The 12,035-nt window shown below is 35.8% G+C and overlaps 1 protein-coding gene across 1 annotated transcript in view; it reads right to left on the bottom strand.

Annotated features, from left to right (window-relative positions):
* The window catches only part of EML5 (echinoderm microtubule associated protein like 5), a 115,672-nt gene that overhangs the window by 89,167 nt on the left and 14,470 nt on the right, over nt 1-12,035 (bottom strand). Inside the window, 3 exon segments of the mRNA XM_017813864.1 lie at nt 625-693; nt 1,251-1,349; nt 5,479-5,638. Of these exon segments, the coding sequence (XP_017669353.1) occupies nt 625-693; nt 1,251-1,349; nt 5,479-5,638 (328 nt within the window).

Genomic DNA, 12,035 nt, shown 5'->3' with positions numbered 1-12,035 from the left:
TTGAAAAAGACATGAACTGTCCAAATTATGAATCCTGTAACAGGTACAGAGTGCTCCAAATGATAAAGGTATGAGTAACAGCTGGGAAAAGAATTAAAAGAAAGATCAAGCATTTTCCTTTCTCTTCCACTTACTCTCCGTACTCTCTCAAATGGTAAGAAAAGGTTTTTCAACTCATTTCCCCTCTGTAGTGCAACAATTCATTCACTGTTCAAGAATCAGAAACTTGAGTACCTGGACTCACCTTAAACATGTGCATCCTGTCTTATGCTACTAGGGATTTCAAACAGCATGTTTTAGACAATCTAAATTTTAAGTTATATTACAATCACGACATACAGTGCTACTAACAACTGTTTCATTCCTACTGCTTTCCTTCTGTCAGGGCACAAACTCTTTTGAGCAGAGAGGGTCTGTTTTCAACTATATAAATCTCATAAAATGTCTAGTGTAGTCAGGTGTGATCCATGATTGCATGGATTGCACCTAAAAAGTAAACTTATTCTTACAGAGAACTTTCCATATTATCATCATATATTCCTTTTAGATCTAATTTTTATATATTTTATAGAGTATATATTACTGCATCTTAAATATTTTATGAATTAACATTTATTTCATTACCTTGATGTGTTTTACGCCACAGCTGACGAGCTTGTTTGGCTGGTATAAATCCCAAGAAATATCAAATATCTGCATAAAAAAACCCAAGGATGTCAGCAAAGATGGTTTTTCTAGCATGGGACAGTAAACAGTAAAAACTTGTAGCAAATTAACAGAGAGTCTGAAATGCTTTAAATGGACCTATTGGAATTACTTTATCATCCTCTCATTCAATACTGAAATTGCAATGTATAGCTCATGTGAGTTCTGGGTTTTTTTCCCTAGAATAATTAAAACACATGATAAAACAACATTAAGGTTCATTTACGGACTAGAAAAATTTAAGCAACTATTTGCATTTTGATTTCCCATATGGGTCTAGGAAGTGTATTAAATCTGCACTTCTACATGCTTACAGTCTCAACAAATCAGACACAAATAAGTGCTGAGTTATGCATTTTATTTTAGAAATAAATGCATATATCTTAAATATCTTCGTATATCTTAATACATATACAAACTTTATGCAAATTCAATTTCTAAAATACAAAATGTTTTTTGTTCAGACATAGCTCCAGTAATTATACACGGACATAGTTTAACAAACTAACATTACACTGACACTCAGATCCTTTAGTTATACTTACTCTGTCTGTATGACCAGGAGCCATTGACAACAACTTTCCTTTTCTCCAGTCCCATACACAAACTGTGTTTTTTGAATCCAAACCAACTGAGACCAAACGCTAAAAAATGTCCAAAGTAAACAAATAACTCAATATATTAATGAAAGATAAAATCATGATTTTGAATGAATGATAAAAACTTCCTAACATATTTAAGTTAGAAGCAATACCTACATTTTGATATAGAAGAAAAGATAAGCTACATCTTGTGCAAAAGCTTCCATAGATGCATTTTTCAGTTACATCATGATCATGAAAATCTTCTTAGATAACAATGCATTTATGATTTATAATGTTTAATATACATAATTATATATAGCACACATGGCAAGGAACAGTCAGGAGACATTTGTAAAAAATGAATAATCACTGAAGTTAATGAAACTATATGTGTTTAATTGCATATAACTTGAAGAATTTAATGATTTATATTACAAGTTCAAGAGATACAAAGAAAAAATATTTTCTTCAATCTTCTTGGAAACAAACGAAATATTATTAACAATTAAAAGTCTTAAAAGTCTTTTGCTTGATTCTTCAAGACATGTATGATTAACTATTTCTGAATCTTTTCTCAAAACAGAATCCAACAAGACCCCAAATATACAATCTGTCTTTATGAAGTCTTTAATACTCAGAAAGAGTTTGAAACCAGTTAAACTGTAAAACCAGGAAGGACAAAAAGATTTTTTCAAAAAAATATAGAAAAATAAAAGTTTGAGATCTTCCTACGCTCTGCAGCCTGTCTTGTCTTCACTGTGAAGACACCTTGAACAGATTTCTTGATACAAATCATTGACTATATTAGCAAACACTTTTATCATATCTGTTAACCAGTTAAAAATTTTATTTTTCCTATAGAAATTCTCAACAGAAAGACTAACAGGATTGAATAAAAAGAAGCTGAGTGATTTTGAGTTTGGTTTTTAAAGAAAATTGAGTATTTTTGTTCAGTTTATGCATGAATTGTGATACCTCAATGCTGATAAATAAAAGCTTTGCAAATCTTTAAGACAAAGTTTTTTCACCGTTCAGCAGTTAATATATACACATATTAAAGACAAATTTATTTTCAATTTCTGTGTAGATTATCAAAGTGAGTTTGTAAAAGCAAAAGCAAACCCCAAAGACAGGAAGCTATTCCCAATTTCTTTACTGTCTGAAAAAATCCAAGATTATGAGAAGAAAAATAAAAAAGTTAAATACAATTCCTATCCATTCTTTTTATTTATTAATACTGCAGAGTCTAACCTTTCTATTCCGTTTTTGAAAACATTGTTGGAAGGAGCATCAATTTCAATTCCAGCTACACTTCCAAATAGTTCAATTCCAGTCCTACTACAGAACGAGTGTATAAATGCAGACTAGTTTCACAATTACTGCATACCCATCATAAAAATGTGGGTGAAGCCTTTCCAGGCACCAACTTCTCGAAAAGGGAGATTAAACAATGTTCTTGGTTCTCCTAAGAACTAAAAAATCTTGTTTCTAATGAGCACACCCACACTCAAGTAGACCTCAGAGAAGAGCAAAAAAAACCAGCAAGCTTGGAGAATAAAGTATCATAAAGTGAGTTGAACTCTCAACACCAGGGAGACTGAAGGGTAACCTTGGGTTTAGATAACACAGCTGCACCAGTGAATCATCAGGTTCCCCTGACTAACAAAGAACAATAAAGAATAAATAATGTCCTCCTGTGCCAGACCAGTGTCGGTGAGAAGGAGAACATGTGTGTGGCACAGCCCGATATGAAAGATAAAACCTGAACAACTAATAAAATAAACTTTGAAGAAGGCTTGACCTCACTTCAATCTATACATTCCTTCCCAGTGGAGATGTCCAGCATCGTGACAATAATCCTACAGAGATCAGTAGGAACCAGATTTTTCTTGTGATCCATATTGCAATCGCTTTTGTTGTGACTTTAGTATATTGCTGCATCGCCCTAATACTAACCCCTTACCCTAAACCCTAACCCTTACCCAACTAATGCCAAATAAGTGTATTTAACATCAAACATTAAACCTTTAAAACAACCTGGTTAAAGATTGACAAATTTGGATTTTAAAGGATGGGCAAGATATAAATGAGTGTTTTGCAGATCTTTCTGAACTGAATTTGTGGTGTATGGTATTTTCATAGTATCCTAGTTAGAACAGCTGGGACCAGTTCATCACTGTATGGGTGTAACCCAAAACTTGTATTCTATAGCCTTCCAGGCCATTTCCCAGAAACTGTTATGAACAGATCATTTATACCATCTGCCCAGAGCACCCCTGACTCCTCAGGCTATAAGCTGGGTGTTAAGAGGCCTGTGAGATAGGAGGATGCTCTTGTCCTCACACCCATTGTGGAACTCCCCGCCCTGAGGGAGGTACTGGGCATTCCTGCCTGAACCAGAGGATATATAATCTTGGAGTCTTGGGACTTTTTTAACCACTCGTGGAATCCAGAGAAGGACTGTGACCACCACTCTCAACCAGACTGCAACCACCACTCTCGACTGGACTGCAACCACCACTTTTCAACCAGACTGCAACCACCACTCTCAACCAGACTGCAACCACCACTCTCACCAACAGGTTTTTTCCCTCTCCTTTCACTTTGGACTCAGGGGGCCCAACAAACACCACTCTGTTCATGCCCCAGGGTGCTGGGTTATACATTTGGGTTTTGTGGGTTAAAACCAATTGTTTGTCTGTATAATCGTATTTATTGTATTATTTTATTAAATTGTTATTCTGACTTATAATCTCTCTTTTGAGTTGGGTTCATTTCCCCTGCTGGTTTACCTTTAAACCAGTACACATAGGGAGACAATTCTGGAGATGCAGGTCTTGAAAAATCTGTATCCAGCTTTCCTTCAAGACAGCAAAATTCTAACAAATGCAACAAAAAAGGTGATCATATGGAAATGCTGAGAAAAGCAGACAGCCTAAATTCTGACCATTTATGGCTGTAGACACAAGAATCAGTACTGGGTACTCCTAGAACAAAACACAGATCTACCTTCAAAACCCTCCAATACACACAGGGGATGTCTAACTGCATTCAAAAAAAATTAGGGGACTTCAATCCTAATTTGATATATCTTGACCTTAAATTATTATGGCCATTTATGTGAGGAAGTGACACGAGTTTACACAGACAAGAGAAAAGATATCGCAGTGAAGTAGAAATTATGTTCTAAGAAGAAGCTGACTCTGGGAGCTGACTTTCTAAATAGTGAGAAACCTAAATGATAAAATCTGTAGATCATTCCAACAAACTTTAAAATTCCCTACAACAATTACAGCATGTTTTAACAGAAACAAACTATCAGTAGGCTTTCTTCTGTTCGTGTCCAATAGAGCTCCATTTGATATTCTCTTAATAAGGATAGAAACTGGTCTCTACAATACATTCCCCACTTGCTAAAAGATACTGACCTTTCTAGCAAGCAAAAGGAACTGAGAATACAGCTAAATCTGAGTATTCCATTGCAAGGCTGAGTGGGAGGGAAAGTGTTTCGTAGACCAGGAAAGCACAACTGCAGAAAGGATTTTCACAGTTAATACCTTTTCAGCTGCTACCTAATGTGTATTTTCCATTTCTAACACATCAATCAAGAAAGCCTCTTCACTCACAGGAGCAAGGGTCTGGTAAAAACAATCTCCATTATAGGTAGCAGTTCTGAGAACCAATTCACTACTGAGAGAATGTTCTAAAGTAACAAAATTATAATCCAATAAAACATTTTTCTTGACTCTTAGATCCAGGACAAATGAGTCTGAACAACCAACCAAAATGTGGAGAGCCATCAGTGCATGCAGAGAAAGGGATACTGCCTAAAGATATTTAGAGTCCAAGATGAGGAACACAATGGTACTGCTACCACTCTGTGCACATGATGTGCCCCTGCATAGGGGGTCCACTATCTTCAACCATTTGGTCTAACCCTGAGCTGTGGCCCACAGACCACAAGAACCTCCCTACCACCTTATATTCATTTAAAACTCTTCTGAAGTTATACTTTCCTTGCCAAATGTGAATATTTGTCATTCATTAGTAATGTAATTTTATTTTCCTCAACTTGAGAATAAGCACATGAGACAATATACTTTCTTTTTTTAAGAAAACCTACATGACAAGATTTCTAACAGATAAAATATTAATTCAAGTGTTTGAAAAAAGAATATTAATCACATACCTGACCATCTAAATCAAAAGCCAAGCAAGCTATACCGTGTGTGTGAACGTCTTTCAGAACAGACACGGTTTGCACAGTGTATGAATCCCACACGCAGATGTACGGTTCTTTTCCAACTTGACCTGTTGCCACCAACACACGTTCAGGGTGCAAAGCAAGGCTGCCAAAAAAAGATACAAAACATTTTTGCATGGAACATGCATTTATATTTACCTAGTTAGCCGCACTAATATTTTCCCTTAAAAATTATTTTACAATATTTTCTCATTGATAGTAAATATTAACAAGTCATTTATTATCACAGATTCCACAGCGGCCGTAAAATTCCCTTAATATAGTACATACCACCACCTTTCTTCAATTTAAACCTTCAGGCCTTCTAAATTCAAACTAATTACAAAGTAGCCATTAATCCTCTGTTTCAAAAGTATTTAATATATTAGGTCAGATTTTCATGGACATTTACTTTCCCTTTCTTTCTCTTTCTTAACATTTAAAAACACAAACAATGGGCAACAGAAGTTAGTGTTTAACTATCTACATATCTATCACCAACGGAGTATGGATCAATGCATCTCCAAAAGTATTTCATTCCACATAGTATTTGATGCCCTTTTTATTAGAGGACTGAATAGCCTTCTGAAGCTGTCTCTCCACTGACTGTACAGCAAGTCAAAGCATGACTAGCTTAGACTGGATGCAACAACTACACTTCAGATGACTACACTGAGGAGCAATGAAGATTATCCTAAATGCCATAATTTTAATGTAGAACAATTGGGAACAGTTGGTTTTGAATAACTAGTTACTTTCCGCATTTCTAACGTTGCAGAGAATTTTCTTACAGCTTGTATTTCAAAGCTATAAGAAGCTTTGTATTTTCAAAGTCCACTTGAGGATCATCAGAACTATTCTGCCAAATCTGGGACCAAGCTAGAAAGCACGCTAGTCAGCAAGATAGTTCTTCATTTTGTTTGTGCAAGCAAGCTGCAAGGGAGGACAGGAGGTCTGAAGAGTCAGCTTTCATAATACAGAAAGGAAAGAATATATTCTAACAGAAACCCAAACAAGCTACTTGATGACATTCTACACAGACTAAGTACAGCAGTCCAAAATGATGTAGAAATACCACATGTAAATCAGGAAAACAAAATTTCCTAAGTTGGCTGTTTAATTTGCCTAAAAAATTTCTTAGCCTAATGACTCACAGGGTAATGAACGATCTTCAGAGACTGCTGGACAGAACCACTAACAACATACAGTAAATGTATTTATCTTCTCAAAATCACTTGGAAAGGAGAAAGGTTGAGCCATTTGCAAAGGTAAGATGATCTTACACCTGAACACAGATTTCAATAAGGGAAGTTCAAAGGGTGGAACAAGGGGAGTTTATAAGCATAGAAGAAATAGCAAGGTTAAAGCTAACCAGGAAATTACCAGAAAAATAAATATCTAACTCAAAAGTTGCATACATTTTCTATATAGAGAGCCAGAAAAAAACCACATTAGAAGATGCTTAATATTTTATGAAGTCATATTACCATATATACACTTCTATATTTTTTCTGGTTTAATATAGCAATTCAGTTGGTTGATACTACTTGACAAATTCCACATGCACAACTCTAAGAAGAACTTTTAATTTCAAAGTTAAAAAGGTAAAAAGCCTCTGAACCTTTCAATTCTTTAATGGGAATTTCTGCCCTCTGCTACTCCACATTGTGTTCAGGACTAGGATCAAGTAACCAACATTTCCCCAGTTTGCTTCACTCCAATTCTAGAGCTGTTTCTCTAGTTTTTCCCTTCTTTATTTGGCAGAGCAACTTTGCAATTAAAAAATAAAGCAGAAAGGAGCTGGCAGGCAAAACTTATCACATTTCACTTCAGTTCTGCCACCTAGTCCTGACCAACACCTGCACATCTCCCAGAGAACGCACAGGCAGATGGTGTACTCACGGGGAAAAAGGAAAAGCATCTGGAGGGAAACAAAATGCTTCATCCAAAATGATCTAATTTTTACAATGGCACCACAGAAAGAAAGATATTAGACCACATGGACAATAAAGAAATTTGAGAAACAAAGAATAAGCAAGAAAAAAAAAAGGAAAGGAAAAAAAGAAAGAGAGATAGAAGCTAAGAGGAAAAAAGAAAAAACACAGCAGTCTCATGTCTGATTCATGACCTCTTCAATCCTGTACTTAGCTGTGCTATTAGTGCACTGTGCATTTTTAGACAAGTGAAAAGCACTCCACAGTTGCAACTTTGAAAAACACTCAGGCACCATCTTGAGCACACATGCATTCAAAAGCAACCCCACACCACACCTTAGAAAACACTTCACAGCAACCAAAAATTAGCTTATCATGTTTTTAACTAAAGACCAGAAGCAAGAAATGCAATGAATCAGAGATGGAAGGGACAACAGTGAAGGCACTGCCAAGGGCCAGGAAAACATTGTCCTAGCCCAAGTGTGCCAACTAATTTCATTCGAGGAATATTAAGTGAATATAGAGAATGCTTCCTCTCTTTCTATGTAATAAATGGAAAATAATAACTAATAGCAATATCATAGTATTAGTTCTTTCTACATCATGATGCAAAATACAGGCTTAGACAACTGAGCTCAAATTCTGCCTTGATATGGGATAATGCAGCACAAATTAAGATCCAAAGGCTGTATTTTAATCCTAACAGACAACACTTCAGAATTACCAGTGTCCTTCCTTTACCACTTCAGTCTCTATTATAAATTGCTAATAACTTTTCTAGACAATAGAAGAAAATAAATGTACAATAAATACTTTAAAACAGCAACCTTTTTTTAAAAAAATGCCAACATGGAGAAGAAGAGCTGTTTGCAGAGGCTGAAGAAATACTTACCTGAAAATACCTTTCCTCAGCATTTCCTACAGACCAAGGAGTGAAGGATAGGTTAAAGTACTACTTGCAAGTATTTTATCTCACAGGCTATCAGAACAGATGGAAAAGAGAAGCATGGAAAGAGTCAAGGGACTGTGATTTCTATTATCAACAGTAAGAAAGTAACTGCCACACTTATTTATATGATTTTCATATGAGTCATGAATGATAAGACAATGCTTTTCCTTAATACTTAAGTCTTGGCTACTATTAATCCCACGGGACATGATGCAGACTTAAAATTTTGGGTCCTGATCAAAACTCAAGGATTACACTCCAGTTCTAAGCAATGTGGTGACTTTTTTCAGTTCTTTCATTGTACTATGAGTGATTAAGCAATCCTTATAAGTATAGCAAATAATGCAAAAATACAGCATCTTCGTATAACCTCTAGAGGAAAAGCACCAATAAAACTCACATATTTGGGAATTTTCATTATTAAAACAGTCCTGAACAATGCACTGTAAATAGCTTCATTTCAGTGCTGAAAGAAAAAATATAACTAGAATGGGTGCCCAGAAATGGATAACCATAAACATCTGCTATACAAAGACTACACTAACTCATGGGCATGATGCAGTTAACAGGATCAGATAATGAGTTGGAGTTGTCTCTGCATACCTCAGGTAAGATCTTCAACACACCTCTACTGAGGTGTTAACAGCATACAGCTATTGGGATGGTATCTGAAGTAGCTGCTTACCATCCATCCAGTCAGTTCCTGAGGTCAGGTAGAAAAGCGTGAGTGTGGCTCGGCTCCTAAGGCAACTTTCCAATCTGTTACTGTGAGATCTGTGGACTTTAGTACACTGACTCTCTCACGAATATTTTCTTACATTTTTTTCTCCTAGGGAGAAGGAGGAGATTACTTAGTGGCATGAGAAGCTATGCACTCAGGAGGAGAGGACTTGTGTTCCCTTTACTGCCCTGGTAATGAAAGCTGGTATGACCTATCCAAGTTACACTGCTGAAACTGTGCTTGCATCTAGCCCACACAGCTAGACTGTAAACTGGTGCCTGATTTCTTTCCTCTTCCTTGAGGGACGACTAAGCTGATGAATGAGATATTGCTGCTTGTCCAAAAAAGGAAACAGATATCCCTAATGACACAAGTTCTTCAGGACTTCTTGTTTGCCTCTGGCCTTTCTGACCTAGGCTTCTCAATAACAGATGTTAGATCTAATGTAGTGTCTCCAAAGAGGCAGATATGTCCAAACGACATGTCCAAAAAGCCAACATTATCATGAAACAAAGCAGGTATTAGGCTAATAAACTGCTAAGTCAAATTAATTTTGAAATTGGCTATAAAATTTGGTATTTCTTGAAAGAATTCAGAAGTAGAAAATTCAAAAAACCTGCCTGTCACTATTGCAACAAAGCCAAATAGCTGGACTTGTAATGAACTGAGATTTCCACTGATATGACTGAATGACAGGTCTTTTCCTAGACAGATATTCAAATTGGGCTGAAAATACAGCTAGAGTTTAAACAGTATACTGAAAAGGGATATGTTTCTCACTTTGGTGCATTCAAGTCCCTCTTTTTAATTCATACAGAAAAGGTTCTTTCTCCCTTTTAGAGTAATATGTACGAATTTCCTACCATTTTGACCAGATCCGTGCACTGTACAATACCTATGATAGATTATTACATTAAATATTAATGGCAGCCTGTGGAAAAAAAAAATTATAAAAACTGTCCATGCTGTGTCTGTTTGGGATGAGACCAGAGCCATGGACAAGACCCTACAATTTGTGTGAGGTTTGTAGTGGCAGGGGATCCTGAAGGAGAATAGTCAATAATAAACTACTTTATAATAAAAGAAATTAAGCTTTTTTTTTTTATCTTTATTTGGTTTGTGTTGAGCGTTAACAGGCATTGATTAATACAGACAAGCTGCAGACAAGGATACAGTATTAAAGATGATGTTTCCTTAGCAACAATATTGGATGAAAATCCAAGAATATATTCATGTGACTACTCCTGAGCTTCATAAAAGTAGGGCACCAGTAAAAATGCACAGAAGAATGCTGCAGTAAAATAACAGCATCTCAGATATCTATTAATTATTAGTTAATTTCAATTGTCAAATTGTTTCTATGTGTCAATACAGCAAAACATTTTCATTGTATGTTTACAGAATTTTACATTCAGTCGAGAATATTTTTTGTTTGCTGTCATTTATTCACATTACCCCAGAAAGAGTAACAGGGGAAACTACAAACCATTTCTGTCATACTATTTAAGTTTCTAGAGCAGAAAGAGCTGTAATCAGCAAACATCTCTCATCAAAGTTTAAACAGATCAAGTCAGAGCACACTTACTTCCCATAGACAAAACAAAGCAGTATTCATCATAGAGCATCACTACTGGGTCTTCCATACAGCTATTGTAACAGCACCAATAATGTCAAATATAGCTTTCTGAAGATTCCTTAAATTGCAAAAGCATCCAACTTCAAAGTAAGAGAGTCTGCACTGGAGACAGGGAGGGTGAATTGAAACTGTACATTGATTATTCCCAGCTGCAGTTTATCTCATTACCATTCCATATTTTCCCCTCTTGGATCTGAATTTTTTTTGTTAATGAGAAACATTTATAAACAACCTAGAGAATCCTAAAGATTGCTTTGGGCTCCTATCTGCTCCTAAACCCAAGGTGGAGGGAGAGAGGGAAGCCCAGATGAGCTTCAAAGAGTGAAACAGTGAGTACAGCAACACTGATGTGAAGTTCCCAACTCATCCAATATGAGAAGTGAGGAAAGAGATTATGGGAACTGTACGCTCCTTTATACAGATGTGCATTTTACCTTAGTCATGTCCTCCACTGCTCAGGAAGGTATTGGCTTCAGTTTTCTAGTAAGAGTAACCATTCATAAAAAAATGATTAAAAATAAAGATATTCCTCTTCCTTTCAAATATGAATGATTTTGCCAGCGCCAACAGGAGACCTCGTGGTTTACCTGAGTGGGGTTGGTGTTTTTTTACAAATTCTACATGATCTTGACACTTTAATCACCAGGTTTTTACAGTCTGAGGAAAAAATTTCTTTTCTAATATGCCCCTTGAAAAAGAAGACAGCAAAATTACTTGCATGTTCTTAGTTAAAAAATCTTCTCACATAAAAATTAGAAATATCATACACTCCAGAACGGTTTGGAGACAAATAATGTCCTGTTATCCTTTATTAACTATTCATATGAAAGAAACAATTCTGATTATAATAACTGGTGGTACAATAATGTGACATACTAAAGCCTGAAGGTAAGTTACCAAGGAATGGAATCTCATCTCAAAAAATATCCAACTTCCTACTTTCCTCAAAAGACAATGCATGGACTTAAGTTTATATCTTATAAAGGTTTAAATAATTAAACTGACAAACATAATTCCCCTAGTACTAGCATCAAGATAAAAAAAAAGGACGCCAAAAAAAAAGGAAAAAAACTTCAGAAGCACAAGTTCTGTGGAGAGAAGAGGCAGTGCAATCAGTTGTCAGTAACTTAGGAGGGAGGCAGTCCAGCTATTCAGCTCCTTTGGGTCACTAGATCTGATGACCTGAAAGAGATCCCTTAACAAATCAGCAATCAGTATTAAACCATTTGGTTAGGATTTGTCAGTCACAAAGTTAGAAAGCAG

The sequence above is a fragment of the Lepidothrix coronata genome, unplaced genomic scaffold, assembly GCF_001604755.1.
Source record: "Lepidothrix coronata isolate B3197 unplaced genomic scaffold, Lepidothrix_coronata-1.0 Scaffold43, whole genome shotgun sequence".
NCBI classification, from domain to species: domain Eukaryota; kingdom Metazoa; phylum Chordata; class Aves; order Passeriformes; family Pipridae; genus Lepidothrix; species Lepidothrix coronata.
Note: the sequence above shows the minus strand (reverse complement) of the source record. Positions and strands in the feature narration are given on the sequence as shown.